The 14876-nt window shown below is 37.2% G+C and overlaps 1 protein-coding gene across 38 annotated transcripts in view; it reads left to right on the plus strand.

Moving 5' to 3' along the window:
- DTNA (dystrobrevin alpha) overlaps nt 1-14876 on the plus strand; it is a 490634-nt gene that overhangs the window by 362525 nt on the left and 113233 nt on the right. For all 38 annotated transcript variants that reach the window (XM_043976702.1, XM_043976699.1, XM_043976700.1 and 35 more), the window contains 2 exons: nt 2147-2232; nt 8249-8403. In XM_043976702.1, the coding sequence (XP_043832637.1) occupies nt 2147-2232; nt 8249-8403 (241 nt within the window). The remainder of the gene's footprint in view (nt 1-2146; nt 2233-8248; nt 8404-14876) is intronic.

Consider the following 14876-nt stretch of genomic DNA (forward strand, 5'->3'; position numbering starts at 1 on the left):
ACAGAATTTGGAGTCATTTGACTTGGGTTCACATTTTGGCTCCAACACTTACTGTGTGATCCTAGGCAAGTCACTTAAAGTCTCTGACCCACAGTTTCTGTAAATAGAATCTGTAAGATGTAAATTTGTAAAATGGAATAATAATAATAATGGACTTGAATTGCCTACTTCACATCACTGTTACAAGAAGAATATTTAAAAACTATGAAGAACAATACAAATTATCCCTCTCCAGGTTGCACTGTTGATTGATCTCCACAAGACTTTCCCTAACATTCCACAGAAACATTTTCACCCTGGAAGCTAACTCTACCCCACCACCACCAGATGCCTTCAGCCTTCTCTGGGTTGTACTGCTGACTCATTTCCACCAGACTTTCTCTACCAAGATTCCATCCCAATCTTTCCCTTTTCCTTTCTCTTTTATGTACTGTCTAAAATGTAAGCTCCTTAACATTGTACATAACAACAGCAACATTGTGTGATGATCAACTGTGAATGACTTGGCTCTTCTCAGTAGTGCAATGATCCAAAACAATTTCAAAGAACTCATGATAGAAAATTTTCTCCATGTCCAGAAAAAAGAACTGTGGATTCTTAATGCAGATTGAACCATACTGTTTCTATTTTAGGGCTATTTTTTTCCTTCTTTGAGGTTTTTCCATTGTGCTCTGATTCTTCTTCCACAATATGACTAAGGCAGAAATATGTTTAATGTGATTATACATATATAACCTATATTAGATAGCTTTCTGTCTTGGGGAGGGGAAAGGGAAGGGAGGGTGGGAGAAAAATTTGGAACTACAAATCCTATGAAAACAAATGTTGAAAACTATCCTTACATGTAATTTGAAAATAATGTAATACTTTTATTTTTTAAAAAATGTAAGTTCCTTGAGGGCAGGGACCTCCTTTTTTCTGTTTCCACTTCTATTTCTATTTCTGTTTCTATTCCCAGAACTTAGCTGAGTGCCTGACCCATAATAAGTACTTGATAAATGTGTGTTGCCTAACTGACAAACATGAGGTTTCTGAGCTGGAAGTAATCTTAAAGGTTGTTTAATCTAACCCCCTCATTTTATAAAAAAAGGAAACTGAGGCTGAAGGGTACTGTTTCAGAAATTTTAGTTCAGAAAAATTAATTAATAAAGATCAGCACCTATTCTGCAAAATGTTACCCAGGATCACATAACCAGTCTACATCAGAAATAAAACTTTAGCTCTCTGTCCAGTATACTAGGCTGTCATAAAAAGTATATATAATAAACACATAAATTAATGCATAAAGCAGACATTTCAAACATTTTCCTCCTTTAAATAGTTCCTTGCTTTGGTCTTAATAGGGGCCACTAGGAGAGAAGTGAATCCCTTAGTGTGATGGGCTTTTTTGTGTGCTGAGAATATGAGGATAAACAGCTTGATCCAGGGGTTAGAGAATCCTTGGACCCAGATATTAGATATTTTTATAGTCGTGAGAAGTCTATGATAGCAGGTTGTGTGAAGGGCAAAACAGACTAACTTCCTGAATCCATGGAGACTGGTGCGAGTGTGTTTGTGTATGTTTCCTTTGGGTAGAAGGTGAAGGATCAAATCTAGCACTCATTGTTTCCTCTTTAGAAAATGAACTCATTTTGACAGATACATATTTCACAATAACAATGGCTCCTTTGTGGATTAAAAAAAAAACAGTTGGAAACAGAATATTTGAGGGGGAAGAGGCAGAGTCCAGAATCTCTCCATTTTCAAAAGTGGGGGCATTGTCAGGGTGGAAAGATGCATCTGAATCCTTCTAAATAAAAAGTAACAAAGGGTATAGTATTGAGGTGCACAAATGCGTAAATCTGTGTTCTATGATCTCAATCTATTCTATGTACATTGCTGGTCTAATATTCTAAGCAAGCGTGTGTTACCAAGGCTTCAGAAGACCCTTCTCTTTCTTCACAATGGAAAAAGTGAATTAGCTCATGAAAAATGCATTAAACTGTATATACAACTTTCACAAAAGTGTTCCTTCTCAGAATGCATAATGAATATTTTCATATTTCTTGCACAGGACTATGTCCTTTAATTCTGTGGAATGGAATGTATTAATACTTAACTACTGAGATTGCTCCAAATAACATCACTTTTTATTATTGTTTAATAGGGAAGGCCACGGTAAAATTTCAGTATTTGCTGTCAAAATGGCCTTAGCTACTCTATGTGGAGGAAAGATCATGGACAAATTAAGATGTAAGTCATTTCTTGTATATCTCTTTTCCTAGCCAAAGTACAAAACTCCCGTTTCTCTCTCCATAAATCTTTCCCCTTTCCCTTCCCTGTAATAACCTAATTTTACTCCACTCAATTCTTTCGAGTACCTGTCAAAGTTGTTGTTTAAGAATTTGTACTTTACATTTTCTTAAATGTTTTTCCCCTAAAGTTGTACAAATTTCAACATTCCCAGGTCTTTAGATTCTGGTCTTTGAAACTGTTCATATTAAGTAATCACATGCAAACATAAATGCTATGCTTATACATTGGGATTATTGTTATTGTTTGCTATTAGTTGTGATATATAAAGTTCAAGAGACATAATTTCTGGGTAATTCATCATTTTATTGGTCCTACTAGCATATGATTAATAAAAGTCAGTGGCACTCTCCAATGGGCAAAGACCCTTCATGGAACCCACTCAATGCTTATGAGCCCTTGAAAAAGTGAATGTTCCTGAGGGTGGCAATCAACTCTGATTGGTTAACAAGTAATGAGAAAATGACTATTATAATGAGTGGTAGCTTATTCTAATGAGGGTCTGGGAGACTTAACTCTGATCACTCAGTCTTAGTCAATGAGACTTAGCTCTGATCTACCCACACCTAGAGCAGTCTAAACAAAAGGGGGGGGGGTCTACCTCTTCTCAGATTTGACCGAGTGGAACACAATGGACCAGAATTCGCCTTAGATTAAATTCTTTGTAAGATTCTCTAGTTGTATAGGGCAACAATTCCCTTTCAATATTGAAAGGCATGTAGCCCAGGGATTTGAGCAATCTCATCCATCAAGGATGTCCCTCAGATGCAGTCTTGGCCTAGGAGAGAAGGAGGATCTAAAAAGGGAGAAAAACCTATATTTCCCCAATAAATGGTAACTTAATAATAATTTCTCATATAATTAAACACAAATGATAGATTCTACTTTTAATATTAAACATACATTTCTCCAAATCTATTGACTTTTTTGAGATTATCTGCACTATCATATTAGCCTTATGCTTACAATGATAAGAACCTGAAGGCCAAACCATGATACCCTACTATGATAAGATAGCTACCTTCTTGAAGTTTCAATAAATAAGCAATAGAAATCACCAAACTATATTGCTTTATCTCCTTACCCCATATTTAATGGAAACTAAATAGGTAGAACTTTGAGATGCAGATTCTAAAACATTACTTTTCCAAGGTATGGCCTTAGGAAATATTTGGGCCATTAATTCCCCACCCCTGTCTGAAGCCTCATTTTTTAACATAAAAAACCACATGATAGTTGTAGTATTATTAGTATTTATTGATAATCAGCATGCATGATGACAAAAAGCTAGTATAAAGTCAGTAAGGCTTCCAAGTAAATTTGTATTTTATTAATCATAAGAGCATCAACCCAATTTTTTAAAAAAGTAATACATACATAATGTCCCAAAGGCAAGTTACAGATATGTGTGCCAGACATTAGTTCAGTTGACAGAAGGAATCTTTGCTTATTTATTACGCTGAGTTGCACTGAATATTTTGTTGAAGCTAAATAAAATTAAAAAGATGGTACGTGGTGTTCACATGGATTCATAGACCCCCTTGTAACAACTTCTTAATCCCTAGGCATCTGAAGTCTGCATTTTTGGAGCCACTGGTCTATACAGTTGTCCTAAGCAAGGTAGAAAACAAACTAAAATGGACAGAAGGTTGAAAAGAAAACTGGCCATTGAAACCTCTTCCTGTGTCCAAATATGATATTTTTGTCATTCTCATCCCTTGGTATCTATGAAAAATCCTATATTAACATCAATTGATAAAATATATAAAATACATATAATATGTATATAAATGTGTATAACTGTATTTCACTCTCAGTTGCTTGCTCTTCAGTTTCAGAGATTAGGCTATTGTGGATTGATTAAACTGTCAGAGAGGGAAAGGAGACAGAAAAAAAGCTAGTTTGAGGTATGCAGCAAAAACATTTGGGAGAGGAAGCAGAGAGCTTAAGGTCAGAAGCACTATGAGTCCAGATCACACTGCACACCCAGGGTGACTCTTTTTTTTCTTATTTAGGAACCAGTGTAAATTCATGAGGTACAGAAAAACCATCTTAAACCCTTTCTGAGTGTTCAGTTTTTATTTTAGAGTTAGACTAGAGAAACTAAGGAAAGTACTTTAGTACAACGCCTGAACTAGTTCAAATGTAAGCATTAGGAGTTACAGCTATAACTAAGATGGGATGACTAGGCCTTTGGCCCAAGGTGCTGAGATTTAGAGATTATTCACAATATTTGCAGTTCTTTGGTAGCAATGAAAGAACTCACCTTAGCACACAGTAAGGATAATTTATTAAATGTGAAACTATCAGACAACACCAATGTTTTATCCCCTGGCAGTTACATTTTACTTAAGTTTCTTGTTAGCCTTGCTTTTCTGGTCTGGTTTTCCAAAAAGTGACCTCGTGATATCTCTACCTCACAGGGATCAACCCTTCCCCCATCATTGGAGGACATATGTCTTGCCATTTGCCCCTGGTCCATTTTTGTGATGTTTCCCCAGGGTACAAAAAATGGCTAATTAAAGCTCTGGCTGCTGGTTATTTAAGGAAATGCCTCACTATGAATCTAGAAGAATTTCCTTCAGGAAAAAGACTTGGCAAAATAAATTTAAGTGTGTTAAGATTAATCAGAGGAGGGGGCAGCTAGGTGGTACAGTGGATAGAGCACTGACCCTGGATTCAGGAGGACCTGAGTTCAAATCCGGCCTCAGAGACTTGACACTTACTAGCTGTGCGACCCTGGGCAAGTCACTTAACCCCAATTGCCTCACCAAAAAAAAAAAGAAAAGAAATGATTAATCAGAGGAGGAAACTTTAGCTATAGGACTTCTCCCCAAAGCCTATACCTCATATGTTATAAGTAGCCATTTATTCTGTGTGTATATCAGATATGTTAGAGAAAAGCTAGACAGTTTGGTTACTTAAATTTAATAATGAGCATAATATATATTTTGCAAATGTTGCTCAAAAACAGATAGATGATTGTTAGTGTTTGCCTTGGTTCATTACTAAATATGGTTCATAGGATCCCAGATTTAAAGCTAAAATAGACCTTGGAAGTCAACCAATCCACTTTATCTTACAGATGAGGAAATTTAGGCCCAGAAAGATTAAGTGACTTGTCAGAAGTCACAAAACAATTAAATAGCACAGACAAGATTTGAATCCATGCCCTTTGACTCCAGAACCAGTGCTCTTTTTACTATACCTGAATAAGAACAGAGTTAACAAAGAGTTTGATCTCATTAAGAAAGCAGTGGCCCAACTACTAACACCTCTTTCAGTCCCTGACAAAGGAGCCCCAAGGGATTGCAGCTCTCCTGCTTAAAAAGGTGACTGCTCAGTGAAAACATTAGGATATCATCTAGTGACCAATTAGAGACACTGTTCTTTAACAGAGAGAATGAAGTAAATGGCGTGAGTGCCATCTAGTCACCAAACTGAGTAACTGCCCTGATGTCAAGATGGAAGAAGCTCATACACCCATCAAATGATATATCCTGGAGCAGTAGGACAGAATGTGAAAGCAGCACACTGCGGTCTCCTTCTCCAAATGTGTAGCCTCCAATTCCTCCCAGTGTTGAGAGTAGCCTCAGACCATTTCTTATTCAAGACACAAGAGTTATCTGTTCATTTGTAATAGAGTTGTTTTAAGTTGTCTTAAAACAAGTTACATATAGTCATTGCTGTCTTTTTTCTGCTCTACTCCACTAATGCTCTCAGCCCTTATTGCTTCATTTACTTTTATTTCACGTGTCATTCTATAGAACACTGCTCTTTTAGAAGCCTCAAAAAGAGGACTGGACTTCGGCGAAAGGCTGAGAAAATAGAATTCCATTTTTTCCCTCCCATTTCTCCTCATTTTCCAACATTATCAATTCAGTACATTTCTGGAAGAATTATTAAGCACTAAACAGTCCTATGTTACTTTAATTATTATGGGACATACAAAAATTGATGAGATGATCCTTTCTCTCAATGATGAGAAAGTCTGCTGGGAGAAGAGAAAATTTACAAAACTTACAAAGTACTGTACTGAATATTATCGAATGTCAAAATGTAGGACAGACAGTAATTGTTCAGATGATCTTTTTAGGGCTTTTTTACTCATTCTTCAACTTGATCCTTCAATTGAATTAGATAGAGAATCCTAGGCCACGTAGCTATTAACAAACATCCTTTTCTTTATATGCCCTCTTGCTTGGTTGAACTTACCCTCAAAGTTAATGTTAACATTATTTGGGTTGAGATGACTTTGAGATATTTTAAATTCATTTTTCATTTTACTTTATTTTTTATTGATAAGCACTCATTTGTTTTCCTAATTTTAAAAAAGAAAAAAAGACATAACCCTTTAAACAAATATGCATAGTCAATCAAAATAAATTCTCACCTTATCCAAATCCAGAAATGACATTTCAATCTGTGTATCAAATCCATCACCTCTCTGTCGGGAAAATGAGTAGCATGCTTTTACTACAAGTGTTCTGGAATCATGGTTAGTTATTGCATTGATCAGAGTGGATGTACTTTTCTGTATTTCATCTAATCAAGAGTGCCTAAGTTCTTTAAGAATATAGCCCAAAAAAGCTAACCCTATTTTAAAATTAAAAATTAGCCCAGAAATCCAGAGCCTGAAAGAAACCAGAAGAAAAAGATAGCTAGCATAAGCAAAAGCAATTAGGGACTCCACTGAGACATTTAATAGATATCACCTAGCCTTTTCAGTTGGATTTCATGGGCATCTGTATTAGGGCATACTATATTTGCCACTGGCAGACTCATCTAAGTGATCTGGGAGCAGTAAGAGATGGGGGGTGGAAAAATAAGAGAAGTATCATTGATAAAAATAGGTGCCAGAAGGTCAGCCTTATAGGTTAAGCAGCACTTTTTTAACCTAATAAATTTTTGAACTATTTGCAACTACATCCAAATTCCATTCTGAGAACTCCTTCATTCGAAGATTTGAATGCCACATGGGTCAAATATTGTGCTCTTCCTCCTCTTCTATGACAGACATGTAGAATAAAAGACCATATATAATGTGTCAGTCCCATGCCCTGAGATGAGTGTTATCAAAAGGCTCCACTTTATAAGAATGTGCCCTTTAGGTATGTTAATTGTGCAAAGGTTGTGGTACAGTCATGCATTACTAAGAGCAATCCTCTCCTGGTGAGCTTCTATAGAGTATGGTGATAATGTATGGAATAGAAAGGGAGAAAAATCACTCTTTTTCAAGGCACATTTTACTGGCTGAACTCAGAAGAGCATTTCAACATTTTCTCATTAATCTTCATTAAGTACACAGGTGCAGAAGCTGAGACACAAAAGTTAAACCAGTTGCCTCTGGTTACAATAAAAACCAATGGTATCGCTGAGAATAAAACTTACAACTCCTGATTCCAGTTCAGTGACCAATTATTATACTACTTGTCCTCTTAATTAAATAGGCCTAAAGAACCTTCTCACAGGTACATGCAGATAGACGTCTTAACATGTGGAACACAGAATTTTTGCCACCTCTATCAGATGTTAATCAGTTGCTTTAACTCCCTCTCATCTCTGTCCTTTATTTGCTTTTCCAGATGTCTTAAAAGCACAGAAGTGTTTTTACAGTAACAATTTGTGAACATTTTGCAGTGAATCTAGTGAAATATTTCAAAAGAGATCAACAATGTCATGTATCCACATGACAAAAAGGAAAAAAGTTGGTATATCAAGTTAGACTAATTTCATTTGAATGATCTCCTGTCTTGGTTAGGTGTCAGTAACCAGCTTTTAAAAGAAAACATTGCCAAGGAGAAGGAATACTTAAATATTAAAATCAGATATCTTTCCTCACTTTTCCAAAGCATGCTTTATTCAGTCATATCCCTTATTATTTTAATCAAATGTGATTGAAGTTAGAGTGACTTTCTTTATGTATATTAAGTATCTTTTCTCTTATTTCCATTAGATATTTTCTCAATGATTTCTGACTCCAGTGGAGTAATGGTTTATGGGCGATATGACCTATTCCTACGGGAAGTCCTCAAACTTCCCACTGCGGTGTTTGAAGGTCCGTCATTTGGTTATACAGAGCAGTCTGCCCGATCCTGTTTCTCTCAACAGGTAAGAACAATGTGATTAAAGAAAGAGCATGCCATCTGGTGGGAGTTGTCTCACTAAATGTTACCCAAAACACATAATCTCACCCAAAACTTTTCCATTATGTCATTAATTTATGGTATTGCTACCAGCTTCTGATGTGTCCCTCAGCCTCCAGAATAACAGTGAAAACCAGTAAAGAATAAGATATATGAAAGACTCCTATCATCTTACTGGCCTCTTGATTGGGGTAGTGTGGTGCAGTAAAAAGAAAGACTGACAGGAGGACCTGATGGTGGGTTCATATCCCACTTCTAACATTTACTAGCTTTATGACCAGGAGAAAATAATCCCGCTAAGCCTCAGTGTCTGCATCCATCAAATATATATGAAGGAATAGCTGTGATACCAACCTCACACACCTGTTGTGAGGTTTAAGTGAAAGAATATATATAGAGTTCTTTACTTTAAAGCACTACAGAAATGTCAGCCATTAATAGTACAGAAAATAATCAATTAGATTCAGAGAGTCTGGGTCCAGATCAGCTTAGGGCGTTATTTGTCCTTTGTTCTCAAAGAGGACCATGACATCAGGGTGATGTCACAACTTGCAGTGAATTGGATTTAAGTGAGGGAAGGCTGTTCAAGGTCACCAACCTCACTCTCCTCCAAAGCCATCTGGTCCAGTGGCAAGATATATATCAGGATGACTGGAGATGGCTCCGGATGGTTGTTTTTTTAAGGCATTTGGGATTGTAAGGAGCTAAAATTCTAGCTAGTCTGTCTAAAATATGTAATGAGTGGTTGCCAATAAATTATAAGCTTTAGCAAGAGTTAGACTTTTAAGAATTTATTAAGGAGAATAAGAATTTGGTGAAGAGAAAGAGAAAGGCCTAGGTTCATCTATCTATTAAAGGGAGAGTGCATTTCTAGCTCCCTTCTCCACCCAAGTCCTGAGGAAATAGAGCGAGAGAGCCAGCCTTGCCCCCTCTTCCTCCCACAAGCAAACGTCACTTCCTGACACCTAAGAAAAGCTGCATGGCCTTGCCCTCAGAGACCTCCTCCTCATGGTGGAGCTTTCCTATAGTAAGTCTCCAGCAGGTGGCATCATTCCAATCGTTACAGTCCCCCCTTTGTTCTTCAAGAAACATGGGGGCGGCTAGGTGGCACAGTGGATAAAGCACCGGCCCTGAAGTCAGGAGTACCTGAGTTCAAATCCGGCTTCAGACACTTAACACTTACTAGCTGTGTGACCTTGGGCAAGTCACTTGACCCCAATTGCCTCACTAAAAAAAAAAAAAAAAAAAAAAAAACCAAGAAACATGGAGTGTTTGTTTGATGAAACAGTCAAAAATAACAGATTTTAATACCCTATGCTAGGAAACAATGTGTTAATAACAATATAGAAAAGGGAGAGAGAAAAGTTTTGTCCAGAGGGGTGGTTCCTCATGAACCAATGCTTTGACACTAGCCTGCAGAGGGAGGACCTCTGCAGAGAATACATATTACAAATGGTGTACATAACGACAGAAAGGAATAAAAATCAACAAAAACAAAACTGTTCATTTAAAGTCTTTGAAAGTCTTTTCTCAGATGGTTCTTGGGATGTTCTCTGGGTGTAGTCATGGAATGGATGTCCTTTCAGGGGTTGATGTGTGGATGCGGGTGATCAGACAGGAAAATTTCCTACAAAATTGAGCTTAACATAACTTTAAAATAGCTTTGTCAATAATCAAATCAAACAATGAGCGTTCTCAAAAATGTGTCTAAGGGAATTCAGAATCTTAGTTGTTATACATGAAATATATAATAAAACAAAAATTGAAACATTCTCTAAAACTTAATATTACTATAGTCCCCCCTTGTGGAGGGTAAATTGAGAAGACAATTACTGTGATATTAATTTTTAAAATAATTTTTATCTTTGTTTCATCACTTTTTGTATCATCTGCCTAATTATGCTCATGCCATTATGAGAAATTAAAGAATCTAATATAATTGGTAACAGAATTAAGTGACTTGCCCAGGGTCACACAGCTAATAAATATCTGAGGTGAGATTCAAACTCATATTCTCCTAATTTCAGGGCCAGTGCTCTATCCACTGTGCCAGCTAGGTGGCTAAGTGGTATAGAATATAAAGCCCTAAACATAGAATCAGGAGGACCTGAGTTCAAATCCTGCCTCAGACATTTAGCTGTGTGATCTTGACTGAGCAAGTCACTTACTTCAGCTTAGGGTAGAGGTTGGGGGAAAGAGAGGTTGGGAGAAAGAGAGAGACAATGAAGGAAAGAGAGGGAGAGTGTGACAGAGAGAGACAGAGACAGAGAGGGGAGGGTGAAGGAAGAGACACAGTATTCTTTTTCACCTTTGTAAGGACAGTGGTGAATGCACAAGGCTGCAGAATCTCAGAACTGAAAGGGACCTTAGAGGCCATCTAACCCAACCTATACCTTAAAAGAGCTGAGTACAGTGTCTGGCATACCATAGGTGCTTAATAAATGCTATTGACTGCCTGACTGACTAACTGGAATCTCTTCTATAACCTCCTCTCATCTAGTCTTTGCTAAAACACCCTTCCCAATGCAGTCCATTCTACATTTCAACAGTTCTAGATATAGAGAAGTTTTTGCTTACACTGAGAAAAATATCATAAAAACACAAAAGCTTGATGACTTTTTTTGGTGAGGCAATTGGGGTTAAGTGACTTGTCCAGGGTTACACAGCTGGTAAGTATTAAGCATCTAAGGCCAAATTTGAATTCAGGTCCTCCTGACTCCAGAGCCAGTGCTCGATCCACTGCACCACCTAGCAGCCCCAACTTGATGACTTTCAACAGAAAATAATGATAATAACTAACACTGACATGGCTCTTTAAGATTTGCAAAGTGCTTTATATATATGTTCTCATTATCTCAATAGATGAGTTTCTTTACTTACAAAACCCCAACCCAGAAGCTGGTTGTGTATAAAAGAAGCATTGCCAGTTTGCCTGTAGATGTGTAATTCATGACAGGTGAGAAGCAGCCCATTCTGACTGCTCTCCAGCTTGTAAGATAGATTGCCTCAGAACCCTCCTGGCCCCTGGACCTGGCACTTATCTATCTTACTGTGGATCTGATGAGTACAGGTTAGATGCCCAAGTGGCTCAGAAATTTAAGGAGGAAGCATGGTATGTTGAATAGGTTGCTGGAGTTATAATCAGGAAAATCTAGGGTCAAATCCCACCTCAGATACTTTACTATGTGGTTGACTCAGGGCAAGTTACTCAGTTTCTGTGTGACTCAGTTTCCTTCTCTGTAAAATGAAGGGATTGGAGTAAATGGCCTGCAAGGTCCCTTCCAGTTCTCATTCTATAATCCTTTGATTCTTTCATCCCATGAAAGTCAAAACCAAATGCTGGCATTAACACCCTATGTAGCCTTGGGAAAGTAACAACCTCTCAGAGCCTCCGTCAAATCATTTGTAAATAGGGAATAATATTTTACATGACTTATCCTTCACCACCACCCACAGGTTTGCTGTGAGTATTAAATGAACTAGTGTCTATAAAGCTTTAAATCAGCAACAGCTGTTATTTGTACTTCTGTACACCTACAGCCACTGTGTTAAAGTACACCAGTAGCAAGTGGATAGATACCAGGGAGACAGACAGAAATAGAAAGACAAGACACATTTATTTGATGGAAGTAAAAAAATAAATAAATAAGATGCAGGTGCTGTAAGGAGGTTCTGTTTCCAAATCTACCATGGTTTAGGATTTTTCAGTGTCTCATCTGTGAATAGCATTTCTCATTGTAGTTTTATATTCAAATTCTGAATCATGTTAATTCTTTTTCCTCTGTATTCTTTGGCTCATTTTAAAACCATTCATTAAAATTAGTAATGTATCCTTTTAATTCATATTAGATACTAGAATTCAGTCCTTGAATTGATTATTAAATTCTATAATAATAATTATAGTAGCTATGACTTGGCACTTTAGTTTATAAAGAGGTTATCAGAAAAGTTCATTAAGAGTTTTGATGTTTGGAACTTGAAACACATAAATAGCTAGCATTTATATAGTGCTTTAAGGTTTTTGAAGCAATGTACAAATATTGTTTCATTTTGTCCTCATGGCAACCCGGAGAAGTGGGTGCTATTACTATCATCCCAATCTTATAGAGGAAAAAACTGAGGCAGACAAAAGGTAAGTGACTTGCCCAAGGTCACACAGTTAGTAAGTATCTGAGGATGGATTATTTGACTTTGGTTCTTCATTATTTGTACCACTTAGTTGGATAGGTTCCCATGAGAATCCGTAAAAAACTTTTTAAAATCCATTGTGTAGCTAAAATACTGTGAACTGACAATTTTTTTAAGTTTTTAGTTTAAACTAATATTATAGAGTTACCTTTTTCCAAATAACAAAATATACATCAAATATTATTTGAATAGATAAGCAATCCAAAGTGACCTTACTGTGAGTAACCTGTTGCCCATCTGAGGTGATGAGACTTTGGTTCACATCCATTTCTTGATCCCCTCTGTCAAGGGAAGGTTTCATGCAACAATGGCTATGATAAAAGACAAAAATAGTAGAGATTTAACAGAAGTAGAAGAGATTATGAAGAGGTGGCAAGAATACACAGAAGAACTATGCAAGAAAGATCTTGATATCACCTATAACCACAATAGTGTGGTTACTGATCTAGAGATAGACATCCTAGAGAATGAAGTCAAGTGGGCCTTTGGGAGCATTGCTAACAATAAGGCTAGTGGAGGTGAGGGACTTCTAGGTGAGTTATTTATAACCCTAAAAGATGATGTTGTTAAAGTGCTGTACTCAATATGCCAGCAAATTTGGAAAAATACGACAGTGGCCACTGGATTGGAAAAGATTAGTTAAAGTCCCAGTCCTAAAGAAGGGCAATGCTTTCATAATGTTTATATTACCAATTGCGCTCATTTGACACACCAGCAAAATTATGCTTAAGACTCTGCAAGCTAGGCTTCAGCAATATGTGAACCGGGAATTAGCAGAACAGACTGGTTTTTGAAGAGGCAGAGGAACTAGAGACCAAATTGCCAACATTTACTGGATTATGGGGAAAAGCAAGAGAGTTCCAGAAAAAAAGTCTACTTCTGCTTCATTGACTAAAGTCTTTGTGTGGATCACAACAAACTCTGGCAAGTCTTCAAAGAGACGGAAGTACCCCCAAATTGTTACGTGTCTCCTGAGGAACCTGTATTTGGTCCCAGAAGCAATAGTTTTTACCAGTCATGGAACAACTAATTGGTTGAAGATTGGAAAAGAATTTCAACAAGGATGTCACCTTATTTACTCAACTTATATGTAAGATACTTCATGTAAAATTCCAGGCTGGATGAATCAGAAGCTGGAATTGATCTTGCCCAGAGAAATATCAACAATCTCAGATAGGCAGATGATACCACTGTGATGGTAGAAAATGATGAGGAATTAAATTGAAGGCTCTTGATGAGGGTAAGTAAAAGCTGGCTTGAAGCTTAACATCCAAAAAACTAAGATCATGGAAACTTGTCCAATCACTTCCTGAAAAATAGAGGGAGAAGAAATGGAAGCAGTATCAGATTTTATATCCTTGGGCTCAAAGATCCCTACAGACAGTGACTGCAGCCATGAAATAAAAAGAAACTTGCTCCTTAGAAGGAAAGCTATGGCAAATATGGACAGCATACTAAAAAGAAAATACATCACCTTGCCAATAAAGGTCTGTATAGTCAAAGGTATGATTTTCTAGTAGCAATATATGACCATAAGAGTTGGACTTTGAGGAAAGCTGAGCACTGCAGAATTGGTGCTTTCGAATTGTGGTGCTAGAGAATGCTTTTGAGAATATCTTGGACAACAAAGAGATCAAATCAGTCGATACTTAAGGAATTTAACTCAGGTTATTCACTGGAAAGTCAAACATTAAAGCCAAAGCTTAAATACTTTGGCCACATAATGAGAAGTCAGGACTCACTGGAAAAGACTCTCGTGTTGGGAAAGATTGAAAGCAAAACAAAAAAGGAGATAGCTGAGGATAAGATCAATAGATAGTATCATGGAAACAATGTGTATGAACTTGGACAGACATTGAGAGATTGTGGAGGATAGAAGGGACTGGTGGGCTGTGGTCCATGAGGTCACGGAGAGTTGGATGTGACTGAACAACTGAACAACAACAAAATATTCCCTGTAATTAAGAAAAGTGGGGAGGAAATGGGGGGATTAAGGAATGGGGAGATTATGACCCAACATAGGGAATGGTGTTATGGGTATGGGATTGGGTGGGAGGGGTGGCAGGCAGGAGGTAGCTAAACTAAGAGGAGACTCTGATCTCTACTCTTCTAGCTCCTATAAAAATAGTATGGTGAAGAAACCTGAATAACAGGATCAGAGATTTAGAGCTAGAGGGACCTCAGAGACTAGGGAAAGACTTTCTATTTGGAGTGCCAAAAGTAGAATGCCTCAGTGCTGACCAAGTGAAA

The sequence above is a fragment of the Dromiciops gliroides genome, chromosome 1 (genome assembly GCF_019393635.1).
Source record: "Dromiciops gliroides isolate mDroGli1 chromosome 1, mDroGli1.pri, whole genome shotgun sequence".
Lineage (NCBI taxonomy): Eukaryota > Metazoa > Chordata > Mammalia > Microbiotheria > Microbiotheriidae > Dromiciops > Dromiciops gliroides.